Source organism: Musca autumnalis, unplaced genomic scaffold (genome assembly GCF_047663935.1).
Source record: "Musca autumnalis isolate F117 unplaced genomic scaffold, ASM4766393v1 scaffold_1, whole genome shotgun sequence".
NCBI classification, from domain to species: Eukaryota; Metazoa; Arthropoda; class Insecta; order Diptera; family Muscidae; genus Musca; species Musca autumnalis.
Genome location: NW_027411644.1, coordinates 330,993,881 through 331,006,883, shown reverse-complemented (window position 1 = coordinate 331,006,883; position 13,003 = coordinate 330,993,881). Strand labels below are relative to the sequence as shown.

At 36.3% G+C, this 13,003-nt stretch overlaps 1 protein-coding gene across 5 annotated transcripts in view; it reads right to left on the bottom strand.

Moving 5' to 3' along the window:
- LOC141390195 (uncharacterized) overlaps window positions 1–13,003 on the bottom strand; it is a 119,592-nt gene that overhangs the window by 24,863 nt on the left and 81,726 nt on the right. For all 5 annotated transcript variants that reach the window (XM_073962953.1, XM_073962950.1, XM_073962951.1 and 2 more), the window contains exon 3: window positions 9,869–9,916. In XM_073962953.1, the coding sequence (XP_073819054.1) occupies window positions 9,869–9,916 (48 nt within the window). The remainder of the gene's footprint in view (window positions 1–9,868; window positions 9,917–13,003) is intronic.

The following is a 13,003-nucleotide window of genomic DNA, read 5'->3' as shown; positions in this document are numbered from 1 at the left end:
GTTCAAAAATGTTCGGAAAAATTGTGAGCACGATAACATCCTAATATGTCTACCAGATGTAGATCAGGTTTGAATATGAACTATATCTGTCCACTCCTTCAGGTACACAAAATTTCGGATAAATTCACTTTAAGGCCCGCTCTCGAATCACCTTTAATTATGTTGAAGCAACTTGCATACGCTGCCTCATTTATGTCGGCAAGAGTTTTTTCAGAGGCAAGTCCACACTTCTTGAGAAAATAGCCTGAAAGGTGCAAAAAAAACCCTATGTCACCGTGTGTAGTGGTTGGAGCGCAAGATAACTCTCGAACGGATCAACTGATTTGGTCCAAAATTTGGTCCTCGCCATATTTTGACCAAACTTAGTTTCAGTTCGAATATGGACAATATGGGTGTTTCATTAAAATGGTATGTACGATATATCTTGAACGGGGCAACCAATTTGATCCAAACTTTTGATCTCCTAATATTTTGTCCAAATTAAGTTTAACTTCTAAAATGGTCCATATCGGTCCTCTCTTAGGGTACCTACCCCCACAAAAGTTCAACATTTATGTCTAAGTCACGTTAAGAGTCTGTTCGAAGATCCTTGGGAAATGTATACCGATGCTGTTCGTTGTGATCCCGTTTACAGCGAGATTATGTTTTCCGTGAACAAGTACATGCTTCCTGGCATACTGATCCAAAAGTTATATTAGTATATATGGCTAGTGACTAGTGGGCGCTATATCAATCGAAAAGGTATGACCCCCAAAATAAGATCAACTTCCTGGTTTTAACTCAAAGGAAACAAATCGATGTGGATTTTTTTAAGATTGTCAAAGTTTGAGTACAATTGGAGTATGTAAACACGTGCTACTGGGGCCTCGAAGTTATGAAAATCTCGATTTGTCTTGGCTATTTGACGACTTTGGCGACCCATATCTGTACCCGTATTATGCATTAATTTTAAGGCCATTCTGTTCATTTTATGTTCAAAAGCAAAATATGTAAGTATTACTGAATTCGAGATAACAAAGCCAATGTCCCGAAAAACGTTTTGTGGATGTAGATATGTTTGCTTCTTCCAAAAAGACATTCGAGCCGACTCCACAATTCATCTTAGAGCCGTGTATACCTGGATATTGTAATCCGTCAGTGGTATACATTATTACGAACAAGTAAAAAGTATCAGTCAGTTTTGTCTCAGGCTGTGTGAATTGAAACACACTTTTCCCAAAAAAACTTATGTATTTAGGGGTCTTCAGAAGTTTGGCGTATGAACTTGCCGACAAAGATATGGATTAGGATAAAATCTCAAAAGTTTTACTGGGAAGGTACCTAAAGGAATGGACTGGCATAGTCCATTTTGAAAGTGTGTCTTATTTTGGGAGTCATTCCTCTCGATAGGACCATACCTTGCCCACGAAAAACATCATATCGTTGTAAACAGGGCTACTAGGCGTACCTTTCCAAAGGATCCTCGAACAGACCCTTAACCAAAGTTAAACAAAAATGTTGATCATTTGTGTGGGTAGTACCCTAAGGAATAGACCGCCCTTTATTTCATTTTATTTCATCTAATATTGGAAGAAATATTACGATATGTAAAGTGTGGACGAACGGTTCGAGAGTTGTCGTGCGCACCAGCCACTACACTTGGACAACATATTACGAAAGTCAAATTTTGGACGAAATCGGTTAATCCGTTCGAGAGTTATCGTGCACTCCAGCCAGACAGACAGATTTTGATCATTTATTGTTTAAGGGGTGAGTTACCTCTATTTATTTATAACTTTCAAAAAATCGAAAAAAAAATTGGTTTGACAGTTCGCAGAATTGCATAACTCTTTTAACCGGATTCTCCTAATTAGCTTAGAGCCCGAGGAAAATCATTTCCTATTTTCATGCGTTATTCACACTTAACTGATTTAAAAAATATACGGTTTGTTTGAAAGACAATTATCGACCCGTCTAAGGCGGAAAAAATAATAGAAATCCGTTGTGACAAAATCTGTTGTGTCAATTTGAAAATCTGAATAGCCCCATTTTCCCTACTGTTATGGAATAACTTTATTATGTGACCTAAAAAACCCAAAGGTAGTTTTGTCTTGCCAAAAAAAAAAACCGAATTGGAACATCAGAATCCCTGGATCATTTCTGTCAAGTTTTGTATCTCTCCGCCATTCGCATCATTTGTATGCAAAAAAGATCAACAAAGTTACTACACTCGTTAATTGTGTTGATAATACCCACCCTGACATTTGTATAATGTCGTCGCTCTATATGTATATGCTTGAGAAAGGGTATACTAAAAATAAGTTTAAAATCCAAATGGAACGAACATTATTTCACATTTGAATATTTATTGCAAAGAATGAATGCTCTAAAGCCTAGTTATTTGTAAACCCACTCACACATCGCTGTATGCTACTATCCTTTTTTTACTTAAAAACTCATTTTCATCGTATCTCTCCGGCTATAAAGGATATCTTCTCTATTTTTTTAACAAATATTCACTAAATTTTTGAAAACTTTGCTGTGTCATACAAGTGTGAATTGCACTTGTGCTGATTTGGCACATTATAACAACAATGTCTTGGTGTTGGTTGGCTGGCTGGTTGTTACAGATGTTAGTCTTTCTCACACTTTGCCAAAAAATAAAAAAAACAAATTTTGTTTTCAACTCCTACACGCATGCAATCATCATCTCGTTTGCTAGAAAATCCAACCCAAAGTGGCAAGTGAAAGGCAACAGCATCATCGTCAATATAACAAAACATGTGTGAATCTTTGAATGAGTGTGTGTGTGTGTGTTTTGGGGGGTTTGTGTTTTTGGGAATGACTTTCATGTAGTTCATAATGTAGTTTGTTCATAGTTGTGTAATGTGTGTGTGTGTGTAAATTTAGTTCTTGTTGCAATGACAGTGATGATGAGAATGAGACAACCAGTAATGGAATTTAATACAGTCTATGAACTAAATGTTTACAAATGCTAAAATTCAAAATTTAACTCACAATTGAGAATTTGGAAAGTTATAAGTTTAAATGATTGTATGAGGTATTTGATTGTATAGCAAACAAACGTGTTGAGGGAAATGAAGTTCAAGGACAAAATAATGTTTGTGAAATATGACTTGCAAAAAACCAAAGTATGTATATTTTATGCTTTTAGGAAATATTTAAGAATAATTATTCTGAAAATTTTGCAATAAGGACTCTGGAACTACAATAAATGATCATAGGGCCAAAATAAGGGATGCAACTAATATTAACGCGATTTTATCTGAAGTGTCCACTTAATAAACTCAATGAAAATCATTTCTAAAAACATTTTCTGAAAATGATGGAAAGCATATGTATGAATAACTTCCATTTACATATAATCTGAAAACTTGAAAGTGTACGGGGGAGGAAGGTGGTTCTGAAAATGTCTGACCTATCAGACACATCCTTCCTCCCCCGTACACTCTCAAGTTTTCAGATTATATGTAATTGGAAGTTATTCATACATATGCAAACAAATAATTGGCAAACTGTAGTGTGTTCGCATGTGCAGTTATTAGCTTATATTATCGAATCTGAAAAGAGATGCCGTATTTTATTGTATCTTTTATCTGATTTTTCCCAAAAAAAGTAAGAAAATCCATATCCGTCAAACATCATACAAAGGGATAAGGTTAGACTTCTCATATATCATCGAATGTAACCACCAGATTACAGTGTAGAACATGAACAAATATTAAGAAATGCGTTGACCCTTGATTCACATGATCCTCTTTAGAATCTTCAATACCCCTAAAGCAAACATTTTCAGTTTTTAGTTTGTTAAGACCCATTCCTTCCTTACTTTCTTACTTATATGCCCCATATGACGAGCTAATAGTAGATTTCCAGATTTTCGTGGGTCACTTATTTACTCCATTGGAATTTTTTCCTTCCTGTCAAAAAAGTGTTTGTTATACCATCAGCATATATGCTAATATACACTTTCAGACGTCTGTCTGGCTGACTGGAGCGCAAAATAACTCTCGAACGGTTGAACCGATTTTGTCCAAAATTTGGCCTTCGTAACATTTTGTCCAAACATAGTTTAAATTCGAAGATGACCCATATTGCTTCACTCCTTTAGAAAAATGTTCGAAAAATTGAAGGCAGTAACCGAATTGGTCTATACTTTGCACATTGTGAAATTTCAACCAGGCAAGATGAGGTTTCAATATGCACTCTATCGGTGCATTTCTTCGGGTACCTCCCACACAAAATTTTGGAAAAGTGCAGTTTAAGAAATGCTATCGTACCGCTTTAATTTTTGTTGCAGTCACTTCTATTTGCTGTCCCCATTACGATAGTACAAGTTTTTCAGGGGCAAGTCCATACTTCCTGAAAAATGGATCGAAATGTGTAAAAGGCCCCTACAGCTCCAGTGCCTGGAGCGCACGATAGAACGGATCCTCCGATTTGTACTTCGTAGTATTTGACCAAACTTAGTATAAGTTCCAAGAGGAACCATATAGGTTCACTCCTTCGGGCACCTCCCCAAATGTTCCAAACTTTTCGCTAACATGGTACGCGCTATATCTGTTGAACGGAGCAACCTATTTGGTTCAATCTCCTAATATTTTGTCTTTGTAGTTAGACTACCTCCCCACAAAAGTTCAACATTTATGTTTAAGTGCAGTTCGAATATCCCTTGGCCGTTTATTCCGATTCAACTCCTTGTAGTCCTTTTTACAGCGTTGTGATCCAAAAATTCTAAGTTTACAGTGACCAGGTGAAATGACTGGAGGGCGCGCTATCTATGGAAAATGGACCATGCCGATGTATTTCTTCAGGTACCTCCTCCGCAACACTTTTGAGTTTTATTCCAAATATATACTTTTGTTGCAAAAAATGATTTTGATTGTGTAACCGGCAGTTGATCTTTCTATAGATGTACATAAGTTGCAATTTACACAGGCTGAGGTTATATCGCTGTCGGCAAAGCTGACTGATACTTTTTCCTTGTTGTCGTAGGCTTTTCTAGTAGACAAATATTCAGTAATTCTCATGAGATACATTGCCAACGTAATCCTTGTAAATCAACTTTTGAGTAAAGTTTTGTGTTGGGCGTTGAGCAAAAAACAACAACAGGGCGACGAACAATGGTGCCTGCCTCAGTGGACAAAAATCGAAAAATGTTTTGTCGACCTTTTTATAATTTTATGGTTTTATTTTATGGAGAATACTTCAAATAGGACAATCGTGAAAGAATTTGTCGATATATGGTGTTACTATAAAGTTTTAGCTCCTCAAACATAGACAATTTTTTGTAGGCAGCTTATATTGACATGTATATAAAAAAGGGCCACATGTTCAAGGAACTGTATTTAAACAAGTTATTAACAAGTGAGCCAAGGCTACAGTCGGGTCAGGGCCGACTATGTGATACCCTACACCACTACCCCTGTTCATAAGCTTTTGACTAATAAAATTCAAAATATTAAAATTGGGATAGCTTAGCGCCTTTGCTCTGAATGTCTTCATTAACACAGGTTAATTTTTTTGAAACTCATTTAAGTGCATCGACAGTACAACCCAAATAAAAAATGGAAAAGTGGGATGTATGCCAACCATCAATAGGCTTATTTCTGTGTTAGACCCCCATCAACCCCCAAAATTTCGTGAGGCACCGAACAAAATTTCGTAGTGTGATTGCACAAAAAATGGAAAAAGGGATGCATAACCGACTATTGCGATAACTCTGTTGTTTGACCATCTATGACAACCTACTTCACATCTTTGTAAAGGTGATATTTTCTACTTTCTTTGCCAGGTTTTGCTTTCAATATACCTCCTACAGAAGGGAGATATTAACTTTTTGAAATAAAACGTTGTCCTTTTTTCCAAATATTTTTTTTTTGTCACATTCCGACCCCTGAATAATATCCGACCATTATCAAAAATCAAAAGGTTTTTTCCTCTGTGGGACCCCCAATAACACTCAAAATTTCGTGACGATCCAATTAAAATTGCGACCTGTAGCGTGATTTCCAAAAAAGTGGAAAAGTGGAAAAAAGTATTACCGACTATTGCGATATCTCCGTTATTTGGATACCTACGCCAACCTGCTTTACATCATTGTAATTATGGGATTTTTTACTTTCATTGTCAGACTTTGCTTTTGGAAGGTCCGGAACCAAAGCTGTGATATTCGTCATTATTATTAAAATCGCAAAAATGAAAAGTTGTGTTCTATTAGCGGCTTTTGCGATATCTTCGTTGTTTCACAGCCAGGCTTTGCTTTTGGAAAGTCCCCAACCAAAGTTATGATATTCGTCATTATAATTAAAATTGCAAAAATGAAAATTTGGGTTTTATTTGCGACTATTGTGATATCTTCGTTGTTTGATCACCTACGAGAACCTGAGAAGCTGAGATATTCGCTTTGGAACGTTGTCTTTTTATCCACATAAGTTTTTTGCCCATTCCGAGCTCTAAATATTACCCGACCATCACCATAATCAATAGGCTTCTTCCCCTCCGGGACCCCCATCAACATCCAAAATTTCGTGACGATCCGATCAAAATTGCGACCTGTAGCGTGATTACAAGGTTTAGATGGATAGACGGACAGACGGACGGACGGACTGACGGACGGACACACATAGCCAGATCGACTCAGCTCGTCGAGACATTCATTGGTATATATAAGTATGGGTCTACGACCATTATTTCGATGCGTTACAAACTTTTTGGCCAAAACCAACTTATAATACCCTCCCCACATAATGGTGTAGGGTATAAAAATATTAAAAGTTTAGAATTGGGAATTCAAGAGTGAGCAATAGACTTCCTTTTTATGGACAAAAAAGTTTACATAAAATGTTTATACATAAACTACCGTTATGTTGTTTGATGCAATATCATGTTACACATTACTCACAAATTTCGCTTCTTTCATGGAGCGTATCTAAAAATTGTAGCAAATTGCAGCTTTGGCCATTTGGTACATGAAAGAAACATCCCTTTCGCATAAAATTATGCAAAAATTACATCCGACAAAATCCGATTCTTTGAGACACAATCACATCTTCATAAAGAGTGTGTACAAAAAATGCAAGTTTCCTGATTTTGCCTCAGTTTACCAATTCACTTTATTTGATTGTCTCTTGTAATTTTTGTTAATAGTAGGTCGAAAACGCTTAAAAAGCGCGAATCTGAAATAATTTTGCCGATAGTTAATGCCACTATTTTGATTGGAGTGGGATGTTGTTGTAAATGTATGATAAATTCAACCAACAAACGTTCTAATTTTAGACATAAAGTATATTACAACTTTTGAATTGGGAATTAAAGAGTGGCCATTGGCCTTTAAAAGTTTATATTGTCATGATAAAGGCTCTATCTTCATTTAGTTGGCATGTATTTCCGGATATTTCACGTTAAAAAAATAGAGATGGAAAACCGTATGTATAAACGAGATAGAAAATCGTTAGTATAAAGTTTATTTAAATTTCAAACCAACTATGTGGCAACTCCAGGCAGGGAAAGAGGGAATATTAAAAACAAAAGTACCGTCATATACGGGGACTACATCCAAATCAGAAAACAAAATTGTTTAAATCGGTAGAAATTATCGAATATTAAATTTAAAGGCTACTAAATTAACATTGTCTGAGTTACAGCAAAATCGGAGAATGATATATAAACACTATATCAAGATCTCAACCGCTTTTTGTCAAAATCGATAAATACTGATCAACGGCCTAAAAAAAATCGCATACTAAATTTGACGGATATTCAATTTAAATTGACCGATTTATTGCAAAATCGGGAAAAGATATATATGAGGGTTATATCCAAACCTGAACCGATTTTTTTTCAAAATCGGTAAAACTGATTATGGGCCTACGAAAATATCAGATATTCAATTTGAAGGCTATTCTCTTAAAATTGACAGAGTAATAGCAATATCGGGGAAAGATATATATGGGGGCTATATCCAAATTTGAACCGATATGGACCAAATTTGGTATTTTTCATTTTTATTCCCTCATATGTACTTGTACAAAAATTCATCATCCTAGGTTAACTCCTTCTATTTTTGTCCACGTTTACAAGGAAGCGGCACCACTGTGCGACGCCGACACCAAAGTCCAGCTTTGATCTGTTTGCCTGCATATATTTCAAATCAGTTTGAATTTTTCGGCATCATGCCCAACAGTGTAAAAACGGCCGAAACGACACAAAACTTTACCCAAACGTTGGATGTGTTTTCAGCTTGATACTGTCGAAGCTATTACATGTGTTTGAAAGGAAGATTCTGTGAAAGATCTGCGTTGATGTATGAACCACGGTGTCGTATGATTCACAAACTTTACCAGGCTAGTTCGTGGTTCATACGACACCGCTTCTCACCGCCAACGCAGATTGCTTCGCAGATCTTTCAAAGAATTATGCTTTCAAACACATGAATTAGCCTCGGTAGTATCAGAGTCTTCTAGAGCGTGGTTTTTGTTTGGCGAGATGCGAATTTCTTTTTAATGACTTGTTTTGTGAAAAGTAAGATCTCTTTGCCGTTATTATTCTGCTCTTTATTTCTAAACTGATGGGGTCTGTTTTATTTTTAGAGGTGGCGAGGTGGACCAACAACTTCAAAACTATAATTGGTCCGATATCATCAGAGGCTTGATAATATTAGCCTCAAATGTTTACTGCCGGACCCACTTCAGCAGATTCTCTTTCTACGTTTTAAAGCTATTTTTTAATTGCGCTATTTTTTGTCGGCTACATCGTTTCCTATGAAAATATTTGGAGAGGATCTGTCCGATTTTGAACGAGAACGACGATTACCCAATTAAGACTTGATGATGAAAGCAACTGTATATCTGAGTCGAAATTCTTCTCTTAAATCTTCTCCAGAATCTGCCAAAATCCAATAACATGTTCAATGTTTAATTTGTCAAGCCCAAACTCGTATTAATTTGGGTCAATTATTCCATTGGTATGGTCCAATTATTTAGCTTATCACCTTTTTTGTGGGATTGGTTCTGTGGTATCGTTATAATTGCTAGAAACCCACAGCAAAAATCATGACTTGTTTCAAGGCAACTGTGATACAGTGTGTCCGTCAGTGCATAACATCTTGTATGTAAAGACTTCGGAAATTTAAGTTGAAGATTCGCAGATCATAGTCGTTTGAAACTTAGTGGGTGTCTTTAACATTATCGTGGTTTATTCATGTTTTCATTAGTTTTTAGGTGAGGCAAAAATCTGACCTGGAAAATAAATCCTCCCCGATTTTGTATAACGAAACCAATATTACAAGGTCGGTTTAATATATATGTCGCATAGTCACAGCTTAATTCTATCACAAATCTGGCAACATTTGGAACTTAACGTTGACCATGAGTAGTAGTCTGTTATTGTTTTTGTTGTTGGCGTTTTAGTGTTTGTGTCGGTCGTCGTTAGTCCTCCAGTTTCATGTGTCTGCTGCTATGGAATTTTAGAATTGGAAGTGTCATTTTACGTGTCATTGTTGTTGGAATATGTTGCCACCATTACTGCCCTTGTTGTTGCTGTTGTTTTAGTCTATCACATTCCGAAGCATGCCTTATCTAGTGGGAGTAATGTCGTTGATGGTGAGGTATGCGGCATGGTCGTGTTTGGCTCCAAGAGAGATGATTTACTTTTATTGTTATTAACTTTTTTACTTAATTTTACTACTTTGGCTTTTAATACAATTTATGCTATGGCTGCGAAGGCCACCGTCACATACATACATACATATACCCAAATGTGGGTGTAGAATATATATGATTACATACTTGTCAAGCGGGAGTTTGTGTGAGAGTGACACAGTGTGTGTGAGAGAGAGAGACAGAGAGCATTTTGAATGAATACTTACTTTTATAACGTAACAAATATCCTCCTTTGATTTGTTTACCAACATTACCTGCAAAAGAAGAAAAAGAAAGAAGTGGAAAATAAGAAGAGAGAAATAATAAACTGGCATTAATACTTTGAGAGGATTATCTTTGGGGAACTATATATGGCTTTTATAACATACAAACAACGCCAACAAATGTTGTGTATTGGCACAGAGATAATCGCTTAATAGTGATGGGTATGGAAGGCATAACGATTATGATACGTGCATGTAAACAAACGTCGGACAAATGAGTGAAGCTATTCCATCTTCTCAATGAATATAGAACTGAATTATGTCGTGAGTAGTTTTATCTATTTATTTTTTCTATCTGCAGTTGTCTTGACCATTCAATATACAATACATATGTATATTTATGTGTATGTATGTAATATATGACATAGATGTTATCACATTACACAACATTACAGTGAACAGCATATTTGTTCTCGTTATGGGGTATTACAACTATAAAGGAAAATAATATACATTCTATTCCAATTATATTTATTAATGGTAATTTTTACTTAAGGGGTTATGGCCACTTATTGAGCAACAAAAATTACATTATATACACTTTGATACGACCAAAAGTGTGCCTCATCGAAATAACAGTTTTAGACCACATGTATGTTTATACGAAATTCGTTTCAGACAATTTGGAGTCGTTTTAGCCATGTCCTTCCGTCTGTCTGTCTGTCCGTCTGTCTGTCTGTCTTGCGGGCTGGTGCGCACGATAACTCTCGAAAGGATCAACCGATTCGAACTAAATTTTGGGTATCGTAATATTTTGTCCAAACTTAGATTAAATTCGAAGATGGGCCATATCGGTCCACTCCTTCGGATACTTCCCGCACAAAAGTTCAAAATTTGTCTGTAAAATGGTGTAAACGATAACTCCCGAAGGGAGCAATCGATTTGGTCCACACTTTACACATCGTATGATTTCTTCCAGATATAGATCGGGTTCGAATATGGACTATATTGGTCCTCCCCTTCAGGTACCTCCCACACAAAATTCGGATAAAGTGAAGTTTAAGAGCTCCTCTCGGATCGTTTTGAAATTTGTTTCAGTAAATTGTCCTTGCGGCTCCCTTAACGATAGTACAATTTTTACTAGCGCAAGTCCATACTTCTTGAGATTTTGGCCTAAAGGTTCCAAGAAATCCTGACGGCACCAACCAAAATGGCAAATTTGCAAGATAATTCTCGCAGGGAGTTTTTGATTGGTGCAGACTTTGCACATCATATTATTTCATCCAGTCATCTATCAGGTTGGAATATGGGATATATCAGTCCACGCCTTCGGGTACCTCCCACACAAAGTTCGAAAAAAGTGAAGTTCAAGAGCTCCTTTCGCATCGTTTAGATTCTTTTTTTCAGTAGGTTGTTCTAGCGGCCTCATTTACAAGGGTACAATCTTTCTCCGGAGTAAGTCAATACTTCCTGAGATAATGGTCCAAGTTCCAAAACCCTATCGACACATATTAGTATGACTATTGTGCAGATTACTCAAAAACTTTTTCAAAAATTTCGTTCAAGCTTAGTTTAACGTAATTTCATATTTCAAGTCCTTTATGAAGAAGTTTAGTTACTTAAAATGTTTGGTATATGTCAGTTATTTGGTATAGCCCCACATTACGATACATACAGAGTTTAAAGCAAACTAAGGATACATAATGAATATATTTTATATACGGCATACTTATTGGTCAGTGACTGAGGGTATATCTCCGTCAGCACAGCTGACTGATACTTTCTTACTTGTTTTTTTTTTTACAAGAAATCTACCAAACTTTTTTAGAAGATTTTTTTTTTTCATTTAAAAGGCCATAACTTGAGGTACTGAATTTTTTGTTAAAAACACACATAATTTTTACTAAAGCAGTTTGCCGTGCCCAATGTAGCTCGAAAACGAATAAACCGATCAACATATGTATTGTGGGATTATAATAATAATTGTTCCATAAACAACCCATACGGGACAAGGGAGACTTTTCTCATATGAATGAGTGCACCCCGATTCATATTAACTCAATGATATGGGACCTACTGTTTATTGCTGAGACCGAAGGGCGTGTCTTAAGATACCTCTTGTAGAGAAGTTTTACATAGCTGAAATACTCAGGAAATGTCCCAAACATTACGGATGGGTATTTTGCCACCGTTGAGATTTTTGATGTTGCCTGACCGGGGAATCGAACACACGACCTTCAGCGTGCAAGGAGGGTGTGCATAGCATTGCACCACGGTGGCACCCTGAATCATTAAGAACCTTGTCCATAAGCGAAACGGAATTAAAAGATATCCATTTAAAATAAATGGTGAACTCTCAATGTCAAGATTTCGAATTTAACTAAATCAAGTGGGAAACTATCAGTCAGCTGTGCCGACGGAGATATACCCTCAGCCTACGACCAAAAAAGAAGCAAACACAATAAATAACTATACCGTATATAAAATATATTACTTTTGTACCACGAGTTTACTTCAAAATACATGGAATCTGTAGGTATTGTAATGACGTATACCAAAAATTTTACTAGGCAAACTTCTGATTCAGGGAGAACTCGAAATATTAAATTACGTTAATCTAAGTTTGGAAGAAATTTTTGAAAATGTTGAAAGTTATATTGCACACTATCCATTTTAATAGGTGCAGGCAGGGTTGTTTGAAGCTGTTGGGTCATTATCTCAGGAAGTATGGACTTACATCGGAAAACAATTTAGCGTTGTAATAGGATCCGTGAAAACAACCTTCTGCAAACAATTTGAAATATATCCGAGACGAGTCCTAAAACTGCACTTTTCCCAACATTTGTGTGGGAGGTACCCTAAGTATGCGGTCGATATAGTCCATATTCTAACCTGATACACGATTGGATGGAATAATATGATGTGCAAAGTATGCACCAATCAGAAACTCCCAGCGAGAATTATTTTGCGGATTAGCCATTTTGGTTTGTGCCGTCAGGGTTTCTTGGAGCTATAAGACCAATATCTCAGGAAGTATGGACTTGCGCAAGAACAACATACTGAACAAAAATCAGAACGATGCGAGAGTCGCTCTTAAACTTCATTTTATCTGAATTTTGTGTGGGAGGTACTCGAAGG